Source organism: Hirundo rustica, chromosome 3 (genome assembly GCF_015227805.2).
Source record: "Hirundo rustica isolate bHirRus1 chromosome 3, bHirRus1.pri.v3, whole genome shotgun sequence".
In the NCBI taxonomy this organism is placed as follows: Eukaryota; Metazoa; Chordata; class Aves; order Passeriformes; family Hirundinidae; genus Hirundo; species Hirundo rustica.
The window spans coordinates 102,883,752-102,901,186 of NC_053452.1; the positions used below are offsets into that span (position 1 = coordinate 102,883,752).

General features: G+C 37.2%; 1 protein-coding gene across 6 annotated transcripts in view; it reads left to right on the forward strand.

Moving 5' to 3' along the window:
* The window catches only part of GREB1 (growth regulating estrogen receptor binding 1), an 89,358-nt gene that overhangs the window by 11,617 nt on the left and 60,306 nt on the right, over positions 1–17,435 (forward strand). For 4 of the 6 annotated variants that reach the window (XM_040060377.2, XM_040060384.2, XM_058420009.1 and 1 more), the window contains exon 1: positions 11,847–11,891. The exons of the other annotated variants lie outside the window; for them this stretch is intronic. In XM_040060377.2, coding sequence (XP_039916311.1) covers positions 11,883–11,891 — 9 coding nt within the window. In that variant the 5' untranslated portion in view covers positions 11,847–11,882. Of the gene's footprint in view, positions 1–11,846; positions 11,892–17,435 lie in introns of those variants that run through there. 6 annotated transcript variants of the gene reach the window in all.

The following is a 17,435-nucleotide window of genomic DNA, read 5'->3' on the forward strand; positions in this document are numbered from 1 at the left end:
CCCATTACTTCCTTCCTATACCCTCATTTAGTAAAGATGAAGAGCTGCAGATTTGCTTGTGTGCTTAAGCGACCGCAGAGAGGTACATGGTCTTACTAATTTTCCTTGCTACTCTGGGCATCCAAATGCTTTTCACTTTCAGAGTATGGATCATGGACACGGATAGTATGTATTCCATAGTTAATATATTTTATAATGGAACATATAATGTTATGTCTGAAAGCAAACATGGAAAACAAAGTCTTCCATCTCCTATAGCATTTTAATCTTTTTCTTACTACACCTGTGGTTTTTCCTTGTCATAGTTGTATCCTGATTTTGCAAACTTGTCTGTCCCTAACTAGTCACAAGAGAATATTTTCAATCAGTGAAGAACATCCTTCTTTATTAATTGGAGAGGTATGGATTTGATGGATGGAGTATTCAATGCATGAAACTTCAGTAGGGTCTGTTGTGATAGTACTTTTTAAAAAAAGAGGCTAGATTAAGATTAGATAAAGAAGGTTTTTTGAGGGTGGTTTTTTTTTTGGTTGGTTGGTTTTGATTTGGGGATTGTTTGTTTGTTTGTTTTGGTTTGGTTTGGTTTTTTGTTTGTTTTTTATGGAAGTGGTGAACCACTGGTATAAATTACCCAGAGAGATGGTAGGTGCCTGTCCCTGGAAATATTCAAGTTCAAGTTGGATGGTACTGTAAGTGACATGGTCAAGCTGGAGATGTCCCTGCTTGTGTCAGGGGGATTGGACTAGTAGGCTTTTAAAGGCTGCTTCCAATGCAAAACATTCTGTGATTCCATGATTCGATGTTTTTCCCCATGAAAGAAGCAGGATAGCCATTGAAATTATCATGCAACAGAACTGAAATGAAGAAATGGCTTGCTGTCATTACTGCTTTTTTGTTGTTGTTGTTGTTTTGGTTTTTGTTTTTGTTTTGTTTTGTTTTTCATTTTTGATATGGTACAATTAGATTAAATAGTTAAACTTGAATTTTACAATAATTTCTGAAGAAGTGGTCTCCTGTGGTGTTTAGCAAGTTTTTGATCTAACAGTCCTTCAGAAGAATTTTGATCGTGGATATCTACAGATGTATTGATTACTATTATCTTTTAAGTCTGTCACAAATTTATCAGAAAGAATTATATGGGAAACCTGTTACATACCATGGGAGAGTGTGTGGGAATTTGAATAATATGAAAAAAAGTGAAAAGCAAATGCTGTTGGATATCGTACATGTTTTGTGTTTGGAGAAGTTGCAGCCTAAATTTTGATGACCCTGCAACAAATGGTATCACCTCCTCTACGAGATGAGGTTCCTGTCTTTAATTTCTGTATTTTAAATTAAGGGTCGTTATTACTTAGCTCTTCTCTTTAATGTGGCTGAATCTCATGTCTAGTCTGACTTGCCTCAGAAAATGAAGGGTACAGTCAGTGCTCGTTGATACTGCACAATGATGGGACAGAGAGAGGAAGTAAAACCAATATAAAATACATAAACTAATAAGGATACACATGAAAAATATGAACCTGTTTGTGAAGAGAATGGGAATAGCCTAAAGATATTTGCTCCTGAGGGTGTGAGTAGCATCACCCTCAATAGTGTGTGTAAACAAAGGCAGGGAGCAAACACAAGGCTTAAATCATAGTTTGACAATCTACCCACAGAAAATCAGAAGGTGATGCAGAAGCTTTACTATTATAATGAGTCAGATATTCAACTTGCTCCTGTATTTACTTAATCTATGAAGTTTAAAGGTAAAGAAAACGATGTCTCTTTTTACACGGGTGTATGTGCTGCTGCAATACCATTATAGCGTCTACAGATTTGCAACAGTCTCAAAATGCAATCTCTTAACCATTTCAACAACGATAATTTTAAAGCCTAGTGGTGTTCAAGTGCCAGTATTAGTTGTTTCATTGTTGAATATTCGAATTCTTGGAAAGGAGAGGTAGGTGGAAGTGGAGTATGTATATAATTTTGGGAGAGGGCATTGAGAATAAAAAGTTTTTAAAATACAGTGATTAAAAAAGAAGTCAGAGAAGGTAGGACAAAGAGGGGAAAACTGTGACCAGAGCACACGTGGACTTGAAGGCAGGGTCTGAAAAGCTAAGTAAGGCAGTTTGTGGTGAGCCTGAGCTGGAACTTCCAGAGTGGTTCCTGGTACAGTTTTGGCCTGTCAAAGTCTTCCAGTCAATAGTCAATAATTTTCCAGGAATTCAATAGTCTTTCAGGCAGTGCCTGGGCTGGGGATGGCTTGCACCAGGGACTATTGCCAGAGCACATGGATCTCACATACAGTCCCAGCAGCTTCTCCCCTCTAAAGCATTTTCACAGCCATTCAGTTCCATGCTGTGAAAACGCCGCTGTGATGACTTGCAACAGAGCCCTGGCACTGATCAGAATTCTGACTCAAACCACACTTACTATGCCCACAAAGCCACAGGGCACTACGTGTATTCAAGGGAGTGGGCATGACTGTGCCACAGAACAACCAGTGGCCTTGTTTTATGTGCAATATGGCACATATAGACATGGTGAAGGAGCAACATTCCTTGTTTGTATGTAGCTGATAAATGGGTGGGGTTCCTGGGAAGCTGCAGCCTCACCTGAGTGAGAGTGCTTGAGTAGTGCTAATGGCAGGGGCTTCATCTGTATGTGCCTTCTGAAACTAATTTCTCTGGAGTCTATCACTAAGAGCTGTTGAATGTGACATAACAGAGAAGTGGCTAATAGCAGTAACTGAAAGTTACATTTCTCTGTAAGGGACATATTTTGTCTTTGAGTTTTACGCAAAATTCTTGTGAGGTCATGCAAATAGAGTGATGAATGTCAATTGACAAAAAAACCTACAGTATTAGGAAGTGTTGTATTATGCATCGACAGCTGAACCTCAGCCTGCAAACACGTAAGACTCTGTGTGTGTGTGTGTGTGTGTGTGTGTGTGTGTGGTGTGTGTGTGTGTGTATGTAGGTATTAATAGGTATGTATGCACAGGTAGTTCCTACCCACCTGATTTATTTTTATCTATCACTGGGATGTAGCTATTGCTTAAAAAGAGCTTCTTAACAGCATACTGGGACGCTGTTGTGTGAAAAAATACAAACCAAAGTGATACATGAATTTGTTTGAAGGAAGAAAAGCTTCAAAACTGCTTATAAAGTAAAAACCTATTCAATCAGAGAAAGTTCTGTAAAGCTCTGCTTTGGTAAAGAGTATCACCTAAATGGGAAGATGCTATTCATGTAGTATATCGACTGGTAATTGAATGCAGGAGATGATGAGGCCAAGATAATAATGTACAGTTTCCAAGTCCATTATGTCAAGCACTGAAAGAAGTCATCAGTCAGAGTATTAGGAAGAGTGACTTAGATAACAGAATTCTAGAAGAGGTAGGGTTATTTTCGGTGAATCAGTTATTCCTACCTTTTCTTCTTCAGAATTTTTGGCACAGGAGACAATGAAGAGGGGTAATATTTCTATCTGAAAATGACTTGGGCCCTCCTATGGGCTTGACTCACACTTTTCTTTAGACAGAGATGATGTTCCTGAGTCTTAGCTTGTAGACAAGCAATAGTTATGATTATTCCTCAGTAATTTTTCCCAGCATAGGATAAATTCTTGAGAACTCTTCATTTATAGTTCATCCCATATTCTGTCATAGAGGTAGTGTTTTGGGTACCTTTGATAGGATATTTTTCCTTATTCTTCAGGCAGGTGAATGACTCAGAATCAAAGACAATTGGAACTTTCAAAGTTTTTATTAGGAGTTTAAATTTGTCGCCTGCTGATCTTGTGCTAACATTTCTGAATGCACCATCTTCATTCTTTCAAATTATACCATAAATTGTGATACTTTTCTTAAAGAGCCTATATCAATTCTCTAGAAAAAAAGCCTGTCTTTTACATGAAATGATTACTGCTCTTGGACAAATGATATGTGTGTGTGTAAAATACACTGCATGCATAATTACAGGGGAAAACAGATGCTGGCAGTTGTGTAAGAGCCACTTGTTAAAGGCAAGAAATTTCCTGTTACATAAAAGCTTCTCCGTAACATGTCAGCTGGTGCAATGTGTCCAGCTGTGGTGCTTCAGACGTACCCTTTTGTAGTGTTCCTGCTGTCCATTAGAGTGCTGGTCCATTCTTTCATCTTTCATCAACAGGAGCTCTGTCCTTTAAGTCTCTCTCAGTCATGAGAGACTATTTTCTGCTGCAGGGACAATGTACAATTGGTAACACTTAAATGCAAGAGTAATGCCCAGCATTTTTGAAAAATGTTTGGCTCTATCAATCAACTGAATTAATACTATGTACAATTTGTACTGCTTTTTTTAATAGATCTATTGCTCTGGATTGCCTTTCCTGCTAATACTTCTTGTGTGTGTGTGTTGCAGAATATGCAATCATGATTTCGAAAAAGAACAAGACAAAATGTCAAACAAGGTGAAAATCTCATAATGACAGTGTTTCCCCTCCAGCTACTTCTCTGTACTATGAAGCGTCAAAAATAGTAAAGATTTTAACATTGCTTTCAGTATGATGTCAGAAAATCACACATCTGTCAAATGAACTCCTAATTTTTCTGATGAATTTATTATCATTCTGGCAGAATTACATCCAGGATGGCTTTTTGATAAATACTGAGAATAAAAGAGCACATATTATACTAAATTATGTAATTTTATAATGAATACTTGCTTTTTAAAAAAATTTACTACATTTTCCAAAGGTAAGCAGCAGCATTTATAGTCACTATGCTATTGAAGCACCACATTGTGGTTGTTCAGAATGCTAAACTAAAGTAGATTTTGTAGGACCTTTGCCTTTGCAATTTGACAGTCAGTACTCTGTTTAAAGTGAAGTTTTGAGGCCTTGGAAACGGCATTCAATTTTATATGGTGGTAGCATAATGAAAGTATTTTCACATTATAATATGTTCACAGTAGGTAACTAATATATACAGCTGAAAAGTGCATTTATGTCTATATATGAGAAAATGATGAAAAATTCATCCCTTTGAATTTTTTGCTTGGGGTGAATTGATAGACTAAACTTATTTAAATGGCTGTGCTATTTTGAATTAGGCATAATAAAACTTAAAGTAAAGATTAATTAGTTCTCAAGAACAAAATAAGAAAAAGGATCCAAAGTTTGCAAAATAGTGTGTATAGCTCCTCCAAATAATTGCCTTTTGGTTTTATGTAATGGGAGAACAGAGGTAGCTGAATTCCCAGTCTTTAATACTATTTATTGTAATTGCAAGTACTAGACCCGCTTTGATTATTTTTTTTTTTTTAATGTCAGAAAAATCCCAATGTTCAAGTCCTCCTTCCAGCTTTCTTGTAAAGCCCCTTTAGGCACTGGAACGTGTTCTAAGGTGTCCCCAGAGCTTTCTTCTCTCCTGGGCTGAACAAACAGCCTGAACTCTGCCATCCTGTCTCCATGGCAGAGGTGCTCCATCCCTCTGCGTATCTTTGTAGCCTCCTCTGGACTCACTCCAAAAGTCTCCTTCCTGTGCAGGGACCCCAGAGCTGGGTGCAGCACTGCAGGTGGGATCTCACCAGGGCAGAACAGAATCCCTTCCTTCACCTGCTGCCCTCGGAGCTTTGGATGCAGCCCAGGACACGTTTGGCTTTCTGGGCTGCAAGGGCACATGGCTGGGTCATGTTGATTTTGATCTCTACTCTTATTGCAGCTCAATTAAGGAGCAGTAGAGAAAGACAACAGGAGGCTTGAAAACTTTATGCTTTATTTTGTCTCATCTACTGCTTATAGTTATTCAAAAATGACAGGGAATTTCTAGTACTACCCAAATAAGGAAAAATATCTATTTTTTTAATCAGAATACTTACTTTGAAGATTGTTTTTATGTGGCCATATAGTTAGAATGATGAATTCTAACTATATGCAAGCAGAATTACAGAAATAGAATGATTGACTTCTCTAAACTCCATTTGTCTTCCAACATTTAAACTAAATAGCAAATATTTAATGAGCTGCATTCAGATCTGAGCTTTTCCACAGTTTAATGTTGATTGAAATTTTTGAACTTAGACCCTTAAAAGTATTTAGATAATGTTACCTGACATGGATTTAATTTGTAATTAGAGATTCAGATGCTCATAGAAGCTATGCTAATTTCACCTCAATAAATCTGAATGTAAGTCAATAAAATGGAGGAAGAAGATACCCTTACTTCCCTGTCTTCTCTGAGGGTGATATTAAGTAATCACTGAAGTATCCAGGAATTGTGATACATAGTCCGTGATCTAAAAGAAGATAAATTGGAGGTTGTGGTGGCTCTCAGAAGTAACGTGGTACAGTTTTTAAGAGAGATTGAAAACTATACTGTTGTGAGCATTCTCAATTAATGCATCCAGTATACAGTGCTAAGCTCTTTAGTATTATGTGACCAGATGATAAAATTCTTAAGAAAAATATATATAAATCCAAGGTGAACTAAAGAGATTAAAACTCTAATGATTCAGAGTAATTAAAGTAAGATGTTCAAATCGAAAGATGTGCCGTAGTACAGCAGCTATGTGTGTGATTGTACTGCGTTACATTTGTTTGGCTTGCAAACAGACACACGTGTTCCTCTCTTGATGCACTGAATATGAAAAACGCTACACACACACATGATTCCTTCCAAAGAATGTGTGGGGCTTGGAAATATACCTAAATGCAAATTGGGAAATAGGTACAAAACATGGAAGTGAGTGGGGATGGTAGGAGCATCTTTGTAGTGGAATAGCGTCCTTGCTGTCTCAGTAGTTGGAGATAGGCAGTGGGTTAGCACAGGCGTATCAAATCACACACACTCAGCACAGGATTTGTTCAATTAGTTTCAGTTCACGTTCGCAGCAGAATGTAATGTGCCTGTTCCTCGGGTCTAAGACGGTGCCACGTCTTGTCTCCTGACCCAGGGTACTGTACAGCATCCTCCATCACACGGCTTGGCATGTGAGGTCTTTCACAAAGAGGGCGCAGAAAGTTGAGAGTTCTTAAGAGCTGTTTTTCTAAGCACTCAAAGGGATGTTACTCAGCCTGGAGGTTCAGAGGCTTTTTTGCCCATACGATTACTACAGATGAAGGAACACTCTTAAGAAAGTGTTTTGAACAGCTGGAGTCTTTAATAGCTGCAGAAGTATTGGTCAGGCTGTAGCTTTCAAGTTTTAAAAAAACAGTCTGTAAAAATGTGTTTAAGATTTTTACACAGATACAGTGTGACTGAATATATGGTGGATGCTTTTGTGCAGTGTGAATAAAAATTGAACATGGGTAAGACCTGAAAGCAGCAACAGTTTATGACTGTTAAGAGTGATGTAGAAACAGATGTGACATTCTGAAATATTCCTGTTGTGCTCTGAAGAAAGGAAAGATTTTTCTGGTGTAGGTTGTACCAGTTGTAAATGTGTCTAATTAATAATGCATTCTCTTGAAAAGGAATGCGAGGTTTGTTTAGGTATGATTCATCGTTGTCTGTTACAGTAATTAAGTCTGTTGCTTGTCTTGAGGTCAGCATGACCCTGTTTATTTTAATTTTTCAGTCTCTGGAGAAAGAAGGGCCTTATTTAACTGCTTGCAGAACTAAAACCGAGTGCACAGTGCCTGGATGTAAACCAGTGTGTACACAATGTGATCAGGTGATGGGGAGCTGGGAGCAAACTGGAAGCTGAGTCACTTAACAATGTAGATGTACCTATAGACAGGCCAGATTTTGACTTTGAGAGTAGGATTTAGTTTGAGATGGAGGATGTGATTCTGTGTGTTTTTCATGTGCTTGTTTTGCAATTTGTGATGCCCTCAAGTATCCTGCCTGGCATGGTGTCCTGCAGGTGTTCGTGGTACCTGTGTCGCTGCCTCAGACACCCTGGAATATATCAAAGAGCACTAAACATCTTTGTGTAAGCAGCTGAATTGAGCCCCAAGACTCCTAAATGTAGAGGTTTTCATGCAGCTACAGCTGCAGTGCCTTGTGGTCAGGGAAGCCAAGTGTGGTCAATGGAGTTAAGGGAGGGAGTCAGCTCACGTTGAGCTAAGTAAACACTGGCAGCTGGTCAGCTGAATCATCTCTCAAATCCCTCTTCCATCCCTTGGTCCTGTTGGTTATAGTGGAAATTTCTGCCTAGTGAAACAGCAGATAACCTGGAATTTCATTCAGTTGCCTAAATACAGGCGCCCGGTTTCATGGTTTACCCAGTCCACTGGTTTACCTGAGGTGTCCATAAAGGACTGGCACATATGACACAGGACTTGCTTCAGAGCTGTGCTTCTTTGGAGCAGCAGTCAGAATGCAGACAGAATTACCCAGAACACCTCAATGTTAGACAATGCCTCTGGTTAGGCAGCTGAATTGCAGTCTGTATTTCTAGGTGATCCTAAAGATCTCCTTTTGTACATGTTCAAAGAACAAGACTGAGTGTGCTGCTCCTAGAGGAGACAATTTGGGCTCCACATAAATACTCTCCATACCAGTGTGGTATGTGTTTTTAGCTTATATAGATGATATTTTATGTAAGATTTTATACACACTCCAGTATTACTTCTCTATAAACACAAAAGGCAGGTATGCCTACAGCCATTTAAAAAGCATTTTGAGAAGAAAAATAGTTGTCTCGCAATTAATCCGGTCATTCTGATTGGCAGGACCCAGTTTTAGTTCTGTCATACACAGTCTGAATGCAGTATGCTTCAAATACTAAGTTCTTCGGGACTTTTCAAGTAACAGTCTCCACTTTTACCGGCTAAGGCTGCTGAATAAATCAGTCATTTGATCATAAATTATCTTCTCTCTTCTTCCTAGGGAAAAAACCCCAAACTTTACAATCATATTTTAATTTTCCTTTCTGATTGCACATAGGACCAACTCTTTGCTCATTCTGCCTTATAAATGCATGACCTGGTAAATTGTTTTTGATGCAATTTATGGTTTTTGTGCTCATATTTTAACCCGTGCTTTAGACTTTTGAAAATCTTGTAACCCTGAGCTTATAACCTCGAGTTACATGCCATGTCTCAATTCTATTCCGGTGTTCTCAATCTGTGAAAAATATGCCTTGTAGAGTCCTGTAAAATAAGATTCTCTTCTTTAATGCCTAGGGTACAAGGTATGTATTTTACATACCTTTTGTTGGGATAATTACATGATCAGCTTTCCCCTAACAGCTGTTCTGTCATTCATCGCTTACATTACCGACTCATTTCACACAGATTCAGCAGCTCATTTCAGCAGGCAGAGCCCCTCTTTTCTGGTCGATGTTGTATTAGCAGCTGCATAATGACTAACTCTCACTGTTTCTGTATACAATCTCTTATACATAAGCTCCATGCTCATTGCCCATTCCTGGAATTCCTGCTTTGGCTACTAATCAAACACAATGGGCCCTTTGTGCTCTTTTGCCCTTTCTCCTCCTCTGGAACTTCTGTTCCATGCCTATATCCAAAGCAGGAAGGCTTCTTTTCCTTTCTGCATTCTACTCCTGATTATCAGGTTAACATGTTCTTCTTTAACATCTACCCTGTGCTAATATTCTTTAACATTGATGTGGCATTTCCAGATACAAACCAAAGTCAGAGACAGACACTGCAGCATCCTAACTTAGTTCTAGAAAACATCCTGGGCAGTGCATCCTAGAGAAATATTGCTCATGAATGCACTACAGTGTTGGGGCAAATATGTTTGGCTAGCATTAGTCAAGTTATACTTCTTTAAAAGGTGATTTTCCTGGCTTTTGTTTTTGTTGGCCTTGTAAATTATTAAAAGTGACTCTCAAAAAATCACCTCTCACACACATGCATACCTATTTCTTGCAATGTTTGGTTTCCTTTTGGATTTCTCTAAACTTTGGCTGTCAGTTTAATATTTCAAGTGCCAGTTTGGTCAAGTCAATATGTTGAAGATACACAGTTGTACATTGCTGGTAGGATACCAGTCAGTCATTCCTGCATTTCTTAGCCAAATGATTCTGTACCCTACTTGAAAATGCAGAGCTGTGGCATCCTGTATTTGGTGTTAAATACAGAACATTTATAAAGCTTCTAGTTCACTTCCATAGTAACAGAAAAAGATACCACTCACTCTCCTAAATAAGTATTTACCACTTTCTGGACAGTTTCTTTTTTCACATTCTTAAATGGAGTGCTTTATAAAATCTAAGAATAAAATTGACTAGACTAGAGTACGCAATTGAACGAGACCCACAATGATTATCCAGTACAACTACCTGACCAGTTCAGGGCCAATCAAAAATAAAAGCATGTTGAGAATATATAGAGAGCATACATTCAAAAGAACTACCAAGTAAACAATCAAAACTTTTAATTAATATGAAATTTGTTTTCAGTGAAAGCACTAAACCACCGAAGTTCCCAACAATTCTTCAACAGGCTTTAAAAGTCAGGTTTTTCCCTCTTATGTTACAGAAGAATCAGAAGGTGTATCTTTAAAATTTAAAAGTGTTATTTAAAGCAATTTTATAGAAAAGGATACTGTTTTCACCACCCTCCCTAGCCATGTACTAGTACTTTTCTTTTGCATGTATTAATGGTGATATACTTTATGCATGACTAGATGAGGGATCTGATCTAGCAAAACATGACCCTACAAAAACTACTAGTCTTCAGTTATATCAGCTGATGTCAGTGCCACTGAAAAAACAGAGGGGGAATATGCAATCAGCAGTGGGAGATGTCATTTTTCAGCTGTAACCTGAGTTTAGTGTAGCTTGAACCAGTCATGAAGCCCTGTCCTGAGGGTGAAGGGTGAAAATGAAGTTTCACAAGCTGTACCAAAAATACTCTGCCTATAAAGTTTATAATGCTGCATATAAGGTTACAGAGAAACTTAATTCAACTGGAAGCATAGACAAGTGCTTGATTTTACTAATTTCAGTAATATTTAACCGAGTTTAAAATCAAACATGTATCTGAACATTGCATGACTTGGAGATACAAGAAAAAAGAAAATTCAATTATCAGAATGATTGCTTTTCTCTTCTGAAGTTGTTACCTAAAGAAATGTTTGATAAGTATGTTTGTACCAGAAACATTCTCTGTACATATTCTCTAGCCGCATCTTGAAAATATCCATTATTTGTTTAAATATGGTGCAACACCTGATTCTTGTTATATCCAGTGTTATATTGTACACGTTGTCTCAAATATTGTTTTGATTTCCTATCCTTTTGTACTGGACATACGGGCATAGTACCAACACAAAGATAATACTGCTACATTCCTGATTTCGTTCTCCTGTTGAGAATGAAATCTTTTCATCTGTTAACAAAACAAAATACCTACGGTGCACACTTTATTCTTTCTTTAGTGATTTTGAAATCTTTATAGTACAAAAGGACACCCTTATTTCTTAAAAAACCCCCAAACTGTTTCAGTCCTTCCAAAAGCCTCCAACAAAATTATTCATGATAATAATGTTTTAGACTGATAGATTCATGTGTTCCTGGCTGGGAGCACCATGACCCAGCACAGCACTTTTGTATTAATAAGACATAAAGTCAGACCATTTATCTTTTAGTATAGCCAGCGCACAAATTAGAGAACAGCTTGCCAGGGTGTATTGTGATCTCATTTCTTAGTTTTTGCTACAGTTGCAGAATAGATAGCTTTGAAACCTTCTTGTGCTCTTCTGTGACAGGAGAGTGCTCGTGTCATGGTGACCCGACTGAGTTGTTCAGTTGCGCACAGTGCTGACTCAGGAGCCTTAAGTGTGCTCACCAATTTGCCAGGCAGCAGACTCTTAAATGAAACAAAAAAGAAAACTCCACAAAGACATAATCACTGGCAGTTCCCACAGGTGTAAAGTATTCAGCACTGCAGTCAGGATATGAAACTTCAGGAGTCATTTACTGGAAGTCACTGAGGAGCGCATGCTTTCAGTACGGTACAGTATATTTTTTTATTGCACATTTCCATGCTGAAAATGCTGTTGCTGTTTAATAAAAATATTAATATGTCGTAACATACACCATCTTATATTGGTTACTGTTCAAAAATAATATTAATGAGACACTTTACAGCTAATATTAGTGTTTTAAATATATTAATTTCTCTTCATTTTCTGTCTAATTTGCTGTCCTTGGTTCAAATGATTTCCTCTTAGGAAAACTTCGAAATACTAAAAGTTCAGACAACTTGAATTCTTAAACTCTCAAAGAAGACAACTCAGATCTAAAGCTGCTAATTTCAGTTTCTTAAATTAATTAAATTTGAGGATTCTACTGATACTTTTAACTAAAGATATTTGATTAATGCTTTGGATTGCATAGTTTTGTTTGATAATGTTTCTAATTTAATGTATTTTCAACATATAATATTTGTGGATCTCCTGATTGAGTAAATCCTGAGGTTCACATCTATTTTGTAATGTGATACACCCATCTACATAGGTATTTGCTATATGGAGATGGTAAGGCACATTTTAGACAGCTCCCAATGTATTTGTGTCCACTCTTTGTTCATTAGATGGAAAATATGACCCAGATACAGTAGAGTGTGCTCTGCTAGTAGAAATCAGTGAAGCTGACTTGCAAGCAGCGAGGCCATTTGCTGTGAATCAGGTGAAGCATCTGAACCTGTGCACTCTGTGTGCATCCTTGGAGAGCTGCCACAGGCACTGGCCCTGCCTCTGCTGCCTGGCAGACAGCTGCAAAGAAAGAAAGAAGTGTGAAGATAAGAAAGTTCCAAGGAGTGTTGAAGCTGTACATTTGGTCTCTGTGTGTGTGGCTGCCCCACAGCCCTCTGCTGCACTGCTTCCAGGGGTGAGCCTGGAGGGGTAGGGGCAGTAATGAGCCTGGAGGCTTGGTGTAAGGAAAAACAGAGTCTGGTTTGGAGGATGGCTCAAAAAGCTGACCTGTACAATCAATACAGCATTACTCTTTGTGTGCCCCTTTTTGATTTGGAAAAGATTCTTGGAAACACTTTATAGCACAAGTAACAAGAAGAAAGAGTAGTATGCCCCAAGTTCTGGTTTCTTAGAATTTTCTTTAGAAAACATGCATTTCAAGATCACCTTTCTCCTGACTTGCCAATCTGCTCCCTACTGCTTTACTCTTGAGACCTAAAGTGGGTGTTCTCAAAGGTACGGAGGAGATGTCTAAGACTGTTCTTGGAAGGAGAGTTGTGTCTCCTTAGGTAATAGTGAGAGAGCCTTTGCATTTACAGGAATGCCCCAGACCTGTACAACTCGGGGATATTTTTTACTAATTTTCCAGTCACCACTTTGATCATTGCTTCCTAGCCCTGATTTGTGGCACCTCCTTCCCTCCCTTTCTCCTCCCTCTATTTGGCTTCTTCCTGCTGCTTAACAAGCTCAATTGGTTTTATGTGTGTAATTCTTTTTTTTTTTTTAAGAGAGTTTGAAGGTGGCCTCTGAAAGAATTGCTTTCATCCAAAGCCAGGAGCTGATCAAAGCAATGCACTAAAGCCAAATGGGAGCCAAGGCAGTGCTGCCTGACCAGCTACAGGATCAGGGTTCTGTGCTGGAGAAATAGTGAAGCATTTTAAAAGTAAATCAGCTGCACTATGCTGGAACCTGCTGGTAAGGGATTTTCTCTCCAGTAACACCTGCAAAGTTTATGAGATCCTATAGGAAAATCAAGGAAATCTGCGTTGGATATGTTGTTTCTTGCAGAGAGGAACGTAAAAGAATTTACAGGATGAAATACTATTGCCTAAATGTATTTATTGCCATATCATAGATTAGTCTCAGTCTGCTCTATTAATACAACGCTGGACTATCACCCAGCTCACATTTATTTTTATCAAGTGGCTCCTTGGCTCAGCTGTCAGGATATAAAGGAATGACAAATCTTTGAAAAGAAGGTTCATGCTAAAACAAGAAGCAAATAAATGAAAACCAGTGTCATCATTATGTCTAAAATAGATTTCCAGTGAAAATTAAAATAGATTATTAATGGATACTAAGTCATTTTTAAAAAGTCTAAGTGAAGATTTCTTCTGAATTCATTTTGCAAATACAGATTTTTATCAGGCATCAGTCCCAATAGTACTTATGAATATGATTTTTAAAAACTTGAGTAGTAATCCAATATATGGCTCTTAACATTTTTTATTCTATTTAAAATAAATTAAAATATAGTGTTATTTTAGCACAAAACAGTACTTTAAATGTCTCAGAAAAAAAAATCAGCTCTGGTTTGAGAGGAGGCATAAAAGTAACTAGGGTGAAAGAAGCTTACATTTTCTGGAGCCATAAAGGAAGCCCAGACTGTGTCTTAAAACCAGAACAATCTTTCATTCTTAATTAATTAAAGGAATCTGATTGCAATTGGAGTTTTCTGTTTCCCACCAAAAATACAGTGTAGGCTGTCACAGCTTACATTCCTTGTCACTAAATTGCCAGCTTGCTTTAGTCCAGATCCCCCAGCATAGCTGTATATTTTAATGAGCTTATGATTAGCAACTTAGCAACTTAGATTGCTCTGGATTTCATCTGGCTTTTTTTGGGGGTTGGTTTTTTTTTTTTTTTTGGTGTGTGTTTTTTTTTTTTTTTAATGTAAAGTTGAATTTGTGTTTTGTTGGTTTGTTGGGTGTTTTTTTTTTTTTTGGTGTGTGGTTGTTTTTTTTTTTAATGTAAAGTTGAATTTGTGTTTTGTTGGTTTGTTGGGTTTTTTTTTTTTGGTGTGTGTTTTTTTTTTTTTTTTAATGTAAAGTTGAATTTGTGTTTTGTTGGTTTGTTGTTTTTTGGTGGTTTGTTTTTTTTTTTTCCCCCAGACATATCAAGGAATTCTTTTTGCTTTTTCTGTAGAAAATATTCATTTGTTATTTTTGCTACTGTTCCCTGCGTGAATTGTAGTATTTTAACTGAAAAATGAACACTCAGAAGTAACTCTTATTGGTTTTGCAGTTGGAAAATTTCAGCAAAAAATAAGAAAACACTTTTTTTTTTTTTTAATTGAAGTTGTCTTTACTATAGCTAAAACAGGTGTAAAATAAATCCATAATAAGAATGATCCATTAAAAATATTGATTTATTTCCTACCTGAAGAAAAAAGAAAGCAATAGGGTTTTAATAGTGTTTTTTATTGTGGTGGTTTAACATTGATTTGTCCAAGTTTGTTTTCATCATTTTTTATAGTGATCCATTAGGAAATGGACTTGATTATACAGTAGGTAGGGGAATTTTCCTGCATTGAATTTCATTGCAAAAGTGTCCATATTAATCTCTGCGGCAATCTCTTAAGAATAAAAACCTTTCCCATTTATTTACTTCTGCAGTGAGTGAGAGAAGTGATTTCAGCAGTTAATATAAGGAATTTGGCTTGGAATTTACAGTTATTAAAAGACAAAACAAAAAAAAAAACCCAAAAAACCCACAAACAAACAAACAACAATAACAAAACACCTTGACACTTTTCAGTCTGCGCTCTCATTCCAACATCCCGTTGCTTGGAAACCTGAGTCAGGGGAGGAAGCCATCTCACTGGTGAGGCAGGAGAAAATACCTGTCAGCCAGATTTTCAAAATCAAAGGAACACCTCAGATAAAAATTAAAAGCAAACAGAAGATAAAAAGAAGTGGTAGAAAGATCTGAGTAGTCTTGTTACAATATATTCATTTTATGGCAACAGTAGCAGAAGAGTTGTTCTTGGCTGTGTAAAGGTGGTAGGATTAAGTTCTCTGTGACCTGTCATCAACCTTAATCAGAGTCTCTGTGTTTCATCATGACCTACTATCCAAATTTTTTGGAAATTATTAAGTTTAGTCTGGACTGGTCTTTAGATAACATTTCTCATGTAAGTCCACATGACATATAGAAGTGCTAGGGTCTGGTAACAGAGAATGAGCTAGATTTTCTGGCCAAGGTAACTGTGGTTTTATTTAAAGGTTTTATGTTACATTTAAAATGTAATGGACTAAATGGGGTCTACTGAACTGCCAAACTTTAGTCATATATGAAATACAGAACGACTAGAGACTTCGCATTCATCTGACAGTTTTACTATTACAAGGAATAAATTATTTCCCTGAAGAAGTGGATTTCAATCAACAGATCTATAAGTGACTACTGATTTTATTCTTGTTGATGTTGGTAGAGCTGGGCTCAGCAGAGGATTCTAATTTCATTTTTCAGTACCTTTTAAAGCTTGAAAATTTCTCTTTCTGGGTAAGACTGACAGAAGAAAATCAAGCCCTTCTTGAAGATTTTGGTGAAAATTATTTTGGTAAAATGTTGGTCTGGAAGTAATCTCAAATGAGGTGATGCTTCCCACGCTCCAGTATTTTATCATAAACATCAGTCTTCTGAGCCCTTTTTTTCCTCTCTCTCTTACTGCCAAGTCAGTCTCACAGAATAGTGAGGAAACATATTTGACTCCCAGCAACTAGTATTTTTCTCAGAAATAGGCAATAATCCACCTCTTTACAATGCTTTTAGGTGACAATGCTTTTGTACTGCAGAGAAAAAGCTTTATAAATTACTTCTACAAATGATAATTTTGTGGTACACGAACAACTAGGTTGATTTCTGGATGAATAATTTTTAATCTGTCTTTGCCCATATGGGCTACAGCTGTATTACTAAATGAAACAATTGAAGGAGAGATTTCTATGTGCCAGAAATCAATTTTCTGTTGTAATGTCTTGGCATAGCTCTGGTGCTTGTACTCCCTCTCTTCAGTAGTTCCCAGACACACTTCAGGAGTCATGATGGACCAGTGATTGTTCCCAAAGGGCATTTTGGATGGCGTAACCTTATTTTGAGGCTAGAAGTGAAGACATAACATATAATACTATATTGGGTCTCATGGGGGCTGAATATCAGAGTGTCTTTTAGTTCTCCTGAATCAAGGATTTTATACAACCTGTGGGAATAGATTTTATGTAACCTGTGGGACACAGTATCACTTCTACACAGTAGCACTTCTACACTTGATGCACATTAATATAGGAGATTAAAAATAATTTATTCTTCCAAATCCAAAGCTAGAGAAAACCCTGTAATTAGAGGTAGCTTCATGGAAATGAAAGAGTAAATTGTGATGTTTCATGGCTGTACTGAATCCACAAGGAGGATGTTGCAGGATGCATCACTACCATTGAAGAGAATCAGTTTTGTACTGTCTCCAAATTTATTTTTCTTCTTATATTTACGTAAGAGTTCCTGCCCTACGATTTCTTTCTTCTTAGACTGCTGTTTTTAATGCAGTTTTTAAAGAATTACTAGAGACTTTACTGAAGTTGAGTGTTACTGGATGAATATAACTTATGTTCAATGGGCAAAAGAATCACACAGCTTTTCTGGTACTATTCTGTCAACAAAATGTTAACCTGCAGTAAATAATGCTTTCTCCCTCCTCACAGAAAAAAAATTAAAAGGTAGCCTTTTAGATACCTAAATCCATTGTCCATGCAAAGAAATCCTTTCTTGCTTTGCAAGTAACTGCCTTTTGTACTAGTGG